Genomic DNA, 11,389 nt, shown 5'->3' with positions numbered 1-11,389 from the left:
TTCCTGCCGGAGGGGTGCCTATCCACAACCCCCCTATGTTTACTCCAAACTCTGGCGGCCATTCAAGAATTCCCGACCGCACTTCTTGCGAGAAATAAAACAACTCAAAATAAATCCTGCACGGGCAGAAAGGCTGGGAGCAGAGGGAGCGGTGAGGGTGCGCCATACCCGTCTCCCCCCCGAGCCGAGTGGTGCGCGCGGCGCGGGGCGGGGCTCAGGGCCGCAGTGGCGGAGCCGCCCCGTTCCTCGGGCGCATCGCGGTCGCCATGGCGCTGTGCGGCCGCTCCGCGCTCCTCCCGCCGCCCCCGCGGCACCGGCCCCGGCCCCGAGCCCCGGGACCCTTCGTCAGGTACCGGAGGGAGCAGCGGGGAAGGCGAGGAGCGGGGTGACAGCGAGCGGCAGGGCTGCGCTGAGGGCGTTGTGGGGTGGGGAAGGGGTGTGCGGGTCTGTTGAAGGGGAGATACGGATTAAGATAAATTGAGGAGTTTGATTTTTAGAAGCTGAGCTTTTCCCGGCTGCTCCGGTAGGAAATAGCGTTAAACGCCGCTTTGGAGGCGTTGGGGGCAGAGCTTTGGAGGTGCTGAGGTGCGCTTTAATCGAGGGGTTGGGGAGAGGTTTTCAGCCGTAGGATGGGTTAAAGGTTTGATATTGGGGCGGTCACAGAGCTGATTTGGGATAAAATGGGCTGTGACAGCTGATTGAAGGCGTTGGGGTGGGAGGGAGGGAATGCACGGCTTTGGGGTGGCACAGGAGGGATGGGGCAGCAAGGAGAGGTTTTCTCTTTTTTTATTTATTGGGGGTGTTGCAGTCGGATTTGGGGTCATTAAGGAGGTTTTGAGAGGCTGGGAAAGGGATGGAAAAGATTGATGGGGACAGGGAGGTTTGGCCATGATGGGGACAGGTAGATTTGGCCACGATGGGACATTTAGATTTGGCCACGATGGGACATTTAGATTTGGCCATGATGGGGACATAAAGGTTTGGCCATGATGGGGACATGAAGGTTTGGTCATAATGGGGACAGGTAGATTTGGTCATGTAGTTTTGGCCATGATGGGGACATTTAGATTTGCCCATGATGGGGACATTTAGATTTGCCCATGATGGGGACATTTAGATTTGCCCATGATGGGGACATTTAGATTTGCCCATGATGGGGACAATTAGATTTGGCCGTGATGGGGACAGGTAGATTTGGTCATGTAGGTTTGGCCATGATGGGGACATTTAGATTTGGCCATGATGGGGACATTTAGATTTGGCCATGATGGGACATTTAGATTTGGCCACGATGGGACATTTAGATTTGGCCACGATGGGACATTTAGATTTGGCCACGATGGGACATTAGATTTGGCCATGATGGGGACAGTAGATTTGGCCATGATGGGCACAGGTAGATTTGGCAGGTGGCTACAGGGAAGGAGGTGTTGGTGGCCCTGGCAGGAGGGCAGACAGGGACCTGGTGTGACCCTGTGGATGGAGGGATTGTCCAAGGCTCAATCCTGCAGAAGGAGGTTGTGTGGGAGGCTGTGGTGGATGAGGAGCAGCAGGACATCAAGGGGGGTTTGAGTGCACAGAGTGGGTTTGGGGTTTCTTTCTATAGGGGATAAACCTGGGATTGGTTTGGGCTATCTTGGCAATAATAAAAAAAAAAGGCTGTGAAAGGCAGGAAAAGTGAATTATGGTAGGGATGGCTGAGGGATTATGGAGAAAATGCTGTATTTGTTATTGTGGGCAGCTGCTTGTGGATACAAAGGTAATAAAATGTCCTGAGCTCTGGAAATAATGTTGGGTAGGGCTTGACAGGAGCTGGGGCGTGGGGACATGTGAGATGGTGGCATTGGCTCTGTGGCAGCTCAGGTGGCAGCTCAGGTGTCCTCAGGTTGCCAGAGCTCTGTTTCCTTTTGGACATTTAAGGTGCACCCATGTGTATGAGGTTGCAGCCCATTATTTGAAAGGTTTGAATAAAGGAAAAGACCTCAAGTCGTGCCAGGAGAGGTTTAGGTTGGATGTTAGGAGACATTTCTCTGCTGGAGGGATTGTGCAGCACTAGAACAGGCTGCCCAGGGCAGTGCTGGAGTCTCCAGGTATTTAAAAAGCAATTAAAAACATTTTTTGTGGTGCTTAGGCACGAGGTTTAATGGCAGTGCTGGGCTGACAGTTGGACTCAATGGTCTTAGAGAGCTTTTCCAACCCAAATTATTCCATTATTCTGTTTTATGCTACCACAAAGGACAACCCAGGAACTGAAGTGCTTGATGCTTTCAATAGTTACAGCACAATACATGGAAGTATTCACCAGTGGGAAGCCAGATAATCAGGGAATGGAGACCTTGCACGTGAATCCCAGACAAACACTTGGCCAAGCTACCTGGGTCTGTGTTTGCTGTAGATTTTCAATTAAAAAACAAACAAACACCCAAACCAAACAGCTTTTTATGTTAAGCACAAGAAGGGAACAAAAGCACAAAAGCATTTTCACTTTTTGGACAATTTGCCAGTGAAATGAGGAATTCTGCAGTGAGAGAAATGGAGGTTGTTCTGTTTGCTTGAAATGTGTGAACACGGCTGTTCCCTCTCTGCCTGCAGTTAGAAACTGAATTGAAAATAAGACAGAAAGAAAAGTGACCTTTTCATTTTTTTTTTTTTCACTGAATAAATGAATTATTTAGAAAGAGCTTAGTATTTCTTTATAGACACAAAGCACCTAGAAATTCATGGTGAGTAACGAAATGCCAAGATGGTAAAAAATAAAAATGCTGGAAGAGAAAATGGTTTCCACTCAATCCTTCCTCTTCCTGAGTGATTTTTGTAATCTGAGACCCTGTTTTAGAGTTGTCATGAGAACATTCAGACTCTCTGAACATCTGCAAGCTTTTGAGCTCCACTGGGAGATGCAGCCAGCAACTGTAATTTAGTGCATTTGTAGGAGCCATGTCATCTGTTAAATTTTTTTTCCTCCTTAACATTCATTCTTGTGCAGTTCTTTTTAAATTTTTTTTTATTGTCAGGCCAGATGGAGGCCAGTGTTTGCAATAAATTTCCCAGGCAGTCAGCAGATAGAAGGCAGTTAATAAAAATAACTTTAAACAAAACAATCCATTACCCTCCTCCCCCTGCCCCCAAGTTCCCAAACAGGAATGGAAAAATTCTTCAGACTATATAAAGACTAGAGAAAGGGCCAGAGATAATTCTTGGAGTTCTTCCACATACTTGAGAGTTTTGGTCTGCCATGTGGCACCTTGGGAGCTGGCGACCCTCAGCATTGTAACAAGTAAAGAATGGATTTGTAAATAGAAAGACAAAAAAAAAATCCCTGAAGTAAGAGAGGAGTGCTGCCCAAAAAAGGGGAAGTCTTTTTGGGAGGTGATGTCATGTTTCATGTGTTTAGTGGTGGATGAGTGTTTTCCTTGTGAATACAGGCATTTCTGTACAAAATTCCTTGTTTTAAATAATCTGCATCAGAAAATCAAGGCAGATTTGTTCTGATTCAGAGCTCTCTGCACCCACCCAATCTGAATTACCTTCATGTAAAACAGAGGAAGCAAATCCTCATTATTCATTATCCATGGTGGTAACATAAATACAGACGAGTTCTCACCATGTGTCCATGTGGGGAAATGCAAAATGAGTCCTTGGGTTAATTTTTTTTGGTGTCTCTTCCTCTGTGCTTAACGTTCTCCTGCTCTGAACTGATCTGTTGTTAATCACACCGTGGTTAAATATGTGGCTTTTTTTCCATGAGTGGGGAATTTGGGAGCACAGGACCAAAGGGTTGTTGTGGTTTCCCAACCAGTTTTTGTAGGGGACTTGTCTGTGATGAAAGATTAACAAATCTTGTGTTCCTTATGTAATTATGTGAGATTCAGGGTTTTTTAAGAGCACAGATTCACTGGATTTTTTTTTTTTTAAGGAATATACTGTATTTTAGCAATGCGAAGACAGAGCTGATTTAACTTGAAAGTACAGGAGGAAAAAAAAGAGAAACAACCCCCATTCCATGAATATGGATGATTTTCTGTCACCTTTGGGAAATAAGAATGCTTAGGATCTGCTACAGTGAAAATTGAGGGTGTGGAACCATTTGATCGATGGGAACAGAGAGGTAAAAAGGAAAATTTGCCAAGGAGAGGATCAGAGCTATGGTGTGCACCTTCAGCTGGAATTCTCCCTTTGTGATCATCACAGCATCTGATTTGGAGCTTTGTGGCCACGTGGCTGCCCAGGAACAAGCCCTGAAGGTGAATTTAGTCTTGAGAGGCACCCAAAAATCAACTTCTGATTTCTGTCCAAGTGCCAGGCAGTGCCCTGTCCTTTTAATCACAGTGAGTGATGGCAGAATAATCACCCTTGAGCTGCTGGCCTTTGTCACTTTTTCAATTATTTGATTATTTTTCATTTTCTCAGCTGATAATATTTTTGGAAGAGATTAGGTGATGCTTTCCACAATGTGCTGCAACATAAGAAAATGAAAATACAGACGTGGTTTTTGTAAATCAGCCTGTTAAGGAGAGAGAACTTCAAGCCTGTGAGGGTCTGACTGGTGTGTAAGTGATGGGCTGCCCATCATTTGATAAATGTCCTCAAAAAGTTTGTGATTGTGCAGAATGCCATCAGGAAATTCCAGATATTTGTGTGCTTTGAGGTTACAAATTTGAATATTTCTGTCCACTCAAGGTCAAGATTTGGTCCTGAAAATGCACACAGAGTTAAAATTTATGTATCTATGTCCAGTTTTTCCTCACTGTTCCTAAAAAATTACTTGATCTGCTATTTACAGTCAAGATCTTAATGCTCATTGTAGGGAAGTTTACAAAATAGCTGGAAAATTGGCTTATATTTTAAGGTGGGTGAATGTTGTCTTTTATGAGTGCCATGCAATGAAAGGGTTATTTTGAAAATCAATGAAATTCAGAGAGTTTTTAGCTCAGTCTAATTTCTGGTGTCTGTTTTCACAGCTACAGTAAGGTGGGGATCATGTCAGACTCTGGCAAATCCAGGAAAATCCTGGGCTCTTAACACAAGCAGGCAACATGAGGTCAACAAAAAGACCCACGAAATATAAACTTGATTTTTTGGGGACTAAAGTGGAAACAGATGTTCACAACAGCGAGTTAACAAGAAATGAGACTTGGAGGGAGAAAAAACCCCATCCTGTGATTTATCATTCTATTTAATTTATTTATTTAAATCAGGCAGTTTTTGGTGCTACCATTGACTTCGGTAGGCAGCAGGGATCTAGTCAAGAAGACGCTGATGAGAGGCTTCTCCTTGGTTTTTCAGGGATATCTCTGATTTTTTTCCTCCATCCATCCATCCATCCATCCATCCATCCATCCATGTAGGTGATGATGTGAGGATTCTCCCTGTTTTTTCAGAGATATCTCTGATTTTCCACCCATCTATCCATCCATGTAGACGATGATGTGAGGATTTTCCCTGATTTTTCAGGGATATCTCTGATTTTTTTCCATCCATCCATCCATCCATCCATCTAGATGATGATGTGAGGATTCTCCCTGGTTATTTAGAGATATCTCTGATTTTTATCCATCCATCCATCCATCCACCCAGGTAGGTGATGATGTGAGGATTCTCCCTTGTTTTTCAGGGATATCTCTGATTTTTTTCCCCCACCCACCCATCCATCCATCCATCCATCCATCCATGTAGATGATGATGTGAGGATTCTCCCTGTTTTTTCAGAGATATCTCTGATTTTTCCCCCTCCTTCCCTGCCATCCATCCATCCATCCATCCATCCATCCATCCATCCATCCATGTAGATGATGATGTGAGGATTTTCCCTGATTTTTCAGGGATATCTCTGATTTCTGCCCCCTCCTTCCCATCCATCCATCCATCCATCCATCCATCCATCCATCCATCCATCCATCCATCCATCCATCCATCATCCATCCAGATGATGATGTGAGGATTCTCCTTGGTTTTTCACGGATATTTCTGATTTTTTCCCCCACCCATTCACCCATCCATCCATCCATCCATCCGTTCATCCATCCACCCATCCATCCATCCATCCATGTAGATGATGTGAGGATTCTCCCTGTGTTTTCAGGGCTATCTCTGATTTTTCCCCCCCATCCATCCATCCCACCTCATCCCCCATGCTGGTTTTTTAGCGCTGCCCAAGCCTTTGTGGGGGAGGAGCGCAACATCTGCCAAGACGAGGCGAGAACCGCACGGAACCCGTTGAAATCCCAGCCTTTGTCAGCTGAATGGGGTGTCCAGGCTCTGGGAATCCACCAGGAATTGGGATCAGTGCTGATCTGCAGTGCAATTCTGCAGGTTCAATCCAGCCAGCAAGCAGGGGGGAAAAGAGCGCGGCATTGTGAGGAAAAGAAAAGAGATCGGATGGAAATTCAAGCGCCCGCGTGGCTTTCTCGAGGAAATGGATTTGTTCTTTGTGATTGAGAAAGGCACAGTTGTTAATATTCTCTTTATTTGCCAACAGACGTGCCTTGCAGCGCCGTGCCTGTTACCAAGCTGTGACAGGCTGCCTGTTGTAAAGCGAGGTGCTTTGCATAATTAGTGTGAAGACGTGAACAGATGAGCACTAATTCTTAGAAGTTAATGATTGTCAATTATCCCCCCCTCCTCCTTTTTTTTTTTTTTATTTTTTTTTTTGCTGGATTTAGTCCAAGCTTAGCAGAATATCAAGTACCTCAAGATATAGCTCCTTAATTGGCCCAAGCACTCTTTATTGCCAGATGTCACCCCAAAATGTGGCTTTGCCTTTTGACCTGCCTTCATCAGCAGTCAGCTCAGCTTGCTGCTGGTTGAAAGCCTTGTTTTCTTTTTAATTCCTGGGCTGGAGGTCGTTTGGATCCATAAGCTGATCCGACCTGACACATGGCTTCAAGATCGTTAGCGCTCACAGAAAGGCAGCAAGAAGGGTGAGACTGTTCCTTACAGCACCAGGAGGTTTTATCCTGCCTTGAACCAACAGAGAAATCCCAGCTGCTGCTCTAAAGTGCTGCAAAAATTCCCCCTTCACCTATTTCAGCTCCTCACCTCTGCAGAAGTTGGCTCCTAGGTGGAGCTTCCAGCTCTTGTCTTGCCCCAATCTCATTGAAATCCAGAATTTTGGAGCTTCCTTAGGACCATATTTCCAGACACAGCTAATTATTTTTTTTCTCAGCAGCAGGTTACTGTAGGTTTAGCTGTGGTTGTGTAGATGGTGGGTGCAGATCCACAATTTCCAGGGAGACATCTCAAGGTTTGTGTGGATTTGTTGTTTCCGTTTGAATTTGTGCTGCTGGGGTGAAATGAAAAGAAATAAAAAAGTCAGGGCTTGTTTTGGAGATGGGAAAAGTCATGGATTTTTGTTCCCAGGACAGTCTTTTTGTTTTTGTCAGATGACTTTAATGTGAAATCCAAGAAAACGCCTTTATTTTCCCCCCTCTGACTTTATGCACAGTTTAGGCTGTATTGTTTAAAAGCATGTTGTAAGAATTCTAATTATTCTCTTCCCTGTTTCTGAATGGCATCTTTCTTCAGGCACACAAGTCTTCTGTGTTTAGTGTGTCAGCCTTTGAATGTAATGATTTATCCACACTTGAAATGACATTGGAAATTTTTCTGTGAACGAGCTTTTTCAAAGAATTCTCTCATAGAAACCAATTCCTAACTAAGGCAAGGAAAAATATTCTGCTAAAGGTCTGTTTAATATTAAGAATGAAATAAATATCTTTATTTGACATAGCATCCTATTGTGAAATAATGAACATATAATTTGCTCTGTGCTTTCATCCAGATTTACCTGGCAGAAATGTTTTAGCAGCTTAATCTGAGATCTTCAGATATTTTTAAGGGCTGCACCAAAGTTATAATTTACTTGCAAAAGAATGAAAGTAATTCTAGGAAGGTAAAATTCCTAACCTGAAAATTTAAAGAAGGAAAGTCCACCCAAGCTGTGAGGAATCTCTTCCCCCAATTCTTCTTCCCCTTTTCTACCCAGCACTTGAACTGATCAGAAAATACTTTCCCAGAACTCAAGAAGATAAAAACCACATTTATTTTGCTTTTCTCTGCTCTGGTCTTCTTGCACAGGCTTATAGCACTACTTCTTTTAAATGATAAATGTGTTTTATTGGGTCACTCTTTTGTGGAAGCCCTTGAAATGAAAATTTAAAGATCTTAGGAATAGTTTACCTTGTTTCATATGGTAATGTTTTTTAATAAATGGAAAAGGTTTTCCCCCTGAGTTTCCATACTTGTTTTTTGTCAATTCGAGTTCTGACCATTTTTTTGAAGTGATCAGTACAGGAAGGGAAAAATGACAGTAAAATCAAGGTGTGTATTCCAGCTGTGGTTAAAAAATGTAACACAGTCCTTAAAAACCTGGTTTAAATTAAATTTCCTTTCAGAGTTGACCATGAGTAGCACAGGGATTATTGCATCTTGTTTCTGAGGAGCTGAGGGAAAATCTCCTCCTTGTGCCCTCAGCATTTTTTCTGTTGACTCTTTCTTTCCTCACTTTGAGCAGGAACAGGAACAGGCATCCTCTGATACGGAAAAAGTTTGATGAAATGTCACTCTGGGATCTTTTTGCTGTGTCAGTGCAGAACTCCTTGGGCATGAATTTCTCCCAGTCCTTCCAATTTATCCTTCAGATCCTCCCAGGAATCATGGAAACAATTCCTTTGCACTCAGGTCTCATTTTGACAAGGATTTCACAAAAAATTGCTTTCATGATCTTGATTTTTTTTTCACAGAGGCTCCAGCAATCCTGCAGCTCCTCACATCACTGTGGGCTTGTGCAACTTGTGTTGCTGTTTCCATACCAACAAATGAAATAAAGTCCAGTTTGTGCCCACAGTGAAGAGTCTGGGGATTTTTTTTCAGCTCTGTGTCTCGTGATATGGGAAGTGTAAAAATATGAATTCAGAATAGCATGTAGTGAATCATCTGTCACCCAGCTGCTCTGGGCTCTTTTTTAATGATGGGATGAAAATTTTCCAGAACAAGATAATTTTTAATTTTGTATGGCTGTGAGATTCAGGTTTAAGTGAGGTTTGAAAGAATTAATAATTAGTAGTTGCTTAAATGTGCAGCCTAAAGTTCAGTGTGGTTTTCCTGGATTTCCTGGCATCCCCCACGTGGGCAAATATCTGATGAAGTCTTTGCTGTCATCAGTGGCTGTAATTTCTGTTTCCATATCTAAGAATGGATCAAAATATCCATCCATCCATCCATCCATCCATCCATCCATCCATCCATCCATCCATCCATCCATCCATCCATCCATCCAGAATAAATTGAAATGTTCCAGGTAAAAAGAATCATTGAGGGATTCAGAATTTAAACATGTGACCTAAAAAGGGGAAAAAAATTAATGCTGGAAACTGCAGTGAGTTTGTGCTTGCCATGAGAGTATCTCCAAATGAAGTGTTGTCTGTCCTTTATCACTGATGTCTGAATTTCACTTAGATTCTTCATAATGCAAACCTTTCATGTTCATTCTTCCTTTCAGAGAAAGTAGAGCACAATAATTGTAGTATTGCTAAAAGACCTATTTGCTTTTTTTACTTGGCTAAAGCAATGCTGAAAATAGAATTATTTGACCTTATTTATTGTTTGAAGTGCTCATAAATTTAGCTTTGTTTGAGTTTTTCTGTGAGAGGCATTTGTTTCCTGGAGCTGAGCAGCTCATAGTTGTATAAACAAGTCTATAAACAAGAAATCCCATTCAGTAATATCAACAGTGAAATTTCATGTCTTTTATCTATATTTAAACAAACTCACAGAATGTTGCCTGGAAGCAGAAATTGTGTTGCTCTCTGTGTGGCTGTTGCAGCTGAAAGATGCAACTGAATTAAAATTTATATAATAAACTATTCACTTTGTTTATTTAAAAATCTATCAGGCTGTTGCAGATGGAATTTTTGCCTGGTTTAAAGATAAATATTGGACAGCTGAATTAAAACTGATATAATAAATTGTTCATATTTGTGGTAAAAAATCTCAGCTAGACTTGGCATTGTTTAATTTCTCTTTAATGTTTGAATTGATGATCTTGGAGGTATTTTCCAACCTTAATGATTCTCCTGATGGTGCTGGAGGTGCCAAAATCCCAAACTCGTGTTGGGATGTAGGTGCTCCTGTGGTCCCTTCTGATGTAATTTTGCTTTTTACTTCTCTGCTAGAAAAGGGAATTTCTGCTGGCCTGGTGAGAGCAAACCTGAGCAGCAGTTTTTGTCAGGTTGGAGATAACAGAGCTCTTGGGAATAGTTTGAAGTTCCTGTCTTCTCTGTGCTGTGAACTTCATCTTTTAGTGGGCAAAAATAATCAGGAGTGGTTTGATTTAAGGTCTCTGTCTCAAGAAAAAACATCCCCAAATTGAAGTACATCCATGTAAGAAAGAAAACAAAGCTGGGTCAGCTCTTAATCCTCTCACTTTGACTTTTCACAGCAGTGACCTTGAGGACAAATTTCTCTTTTCTTTTGCAGCTGCAGTCGCCTCCGAAACATTCAGAGCATCCTGACACAGAGCAGCAAATCTCAGCCTGATGGAATCCTCTGCATTTTGGGTTAGTGTTACATTTTCTGTTCTCATTCTACTGAAAAAGATACCATGAGTTTCAGAAAGAAGAAAATCATCTTCCAGCCTGGTTCCTCAGGGAATCCACAGCTGATTGTTACACTCCCTTCTCCCTAAATAATTCTATTTACAGTAATTTCATGATTATAAGCTGCACCATTTTGACTAAAATTTTGGTCTGAACCCAAAGTGCAGCTCATAATCAGGTGTGGCTTATATATGGACAAAGAACAAAAAGTTGCTGTTTTAGTTTGGAGGACAGGTGTCTGCTGAGAAAGGCAGGAGCTTCTCTTTGAAATGGAGAATGTAAACCCCCTCCCTCCAAATTATTATCATTTTGAAATCCAGGGGCTCTCAGGCAAAGATATGGGAATTAGGAATAACAGTTCTTTACTAGGGAAATTAAAATAGAAATACAGCACTACAAAGAACAAACCCCAAACCCTGACACAGTCAGAGTACAGCCTGACACCCGTCAGGCAGGGTGTTGGCAGCAGTCCCATCCCATGGTGGCTGCATCCTCCTGCAGTGACAGATGTGGCTCAGCTGGAGCAGTGCTCCTGTACAAGGTGCAGTTTCCCTCCGGAGCTCCAGTGGGGATGTGGAGAAATCCGGTTTTCCTCTGGAGTCCAGTGGAGAAAGGGGCTCCCTTAGTGTCCCAAAACCTCTGTTTTTATCTTGGTAAGAAATGTTGGGCTCTTCCCCCTGGCTGGAGCAACTCCCAATGGGATGCAGTAATTTTATCAGTGCCACAGTGGGACTCAATGGCCATGAGCAGAAAATGACTGGCTGGAGGAAGGATGGGTTGTGAAAAGATAAAGA

The 11,389-nt window shown here is 42.8% G+C and overlaps 1 protein-coding gene across 1 annotated transcript in view; it reads left to right on the top strand.

Moving 5' to 3' along the window:
• The first annotated feature begins 264 nt into the window (after positions 1 to 264).
• DNAAF9 (dynein axonemal assembly factor 9) overlaps positions 265 to 11,389 on the top strand; it is a 63,866-nt gene continuing 52,741 nt past the window's right edge. The window contains exons 1-2 of the mRNA XM_033059384.1: positions 265 to 349; positions 10,477 to 10,556. Of these exons, the coding sequence (XP_032915275.1) occupies positions 267 to 349; positions 10,477 to 10,556 (163 nt within the window). The 5' untranslated portion in view covers positions 265 to 266. The remainder of the gene's footprint in view (positions 350 to 10,476; positions 10,557 to 11,389) is intronic.

The sequence above is a fragment of the Catharus ustulatus genome, chromosome 5 (assembly GCF_009819885.2).
Source record: "Catharus ustulatus isolate bCatUst1 chromosome 5, bCatUst1.pri.v2, whole genome shotgun sequence".
In the NCBI taxonomy this organism is placed as follows: Eukaryota; Metazoa; Chordata; class Aves; order Passeriformes; family Turdidae; genus Catharus; species Catharus ustulatus.
The sequence above is the reverse complement of the archived record's forward strand: the minus strand, read 5'-3'. Positions and strand labels throughout refer to the sequence as shown.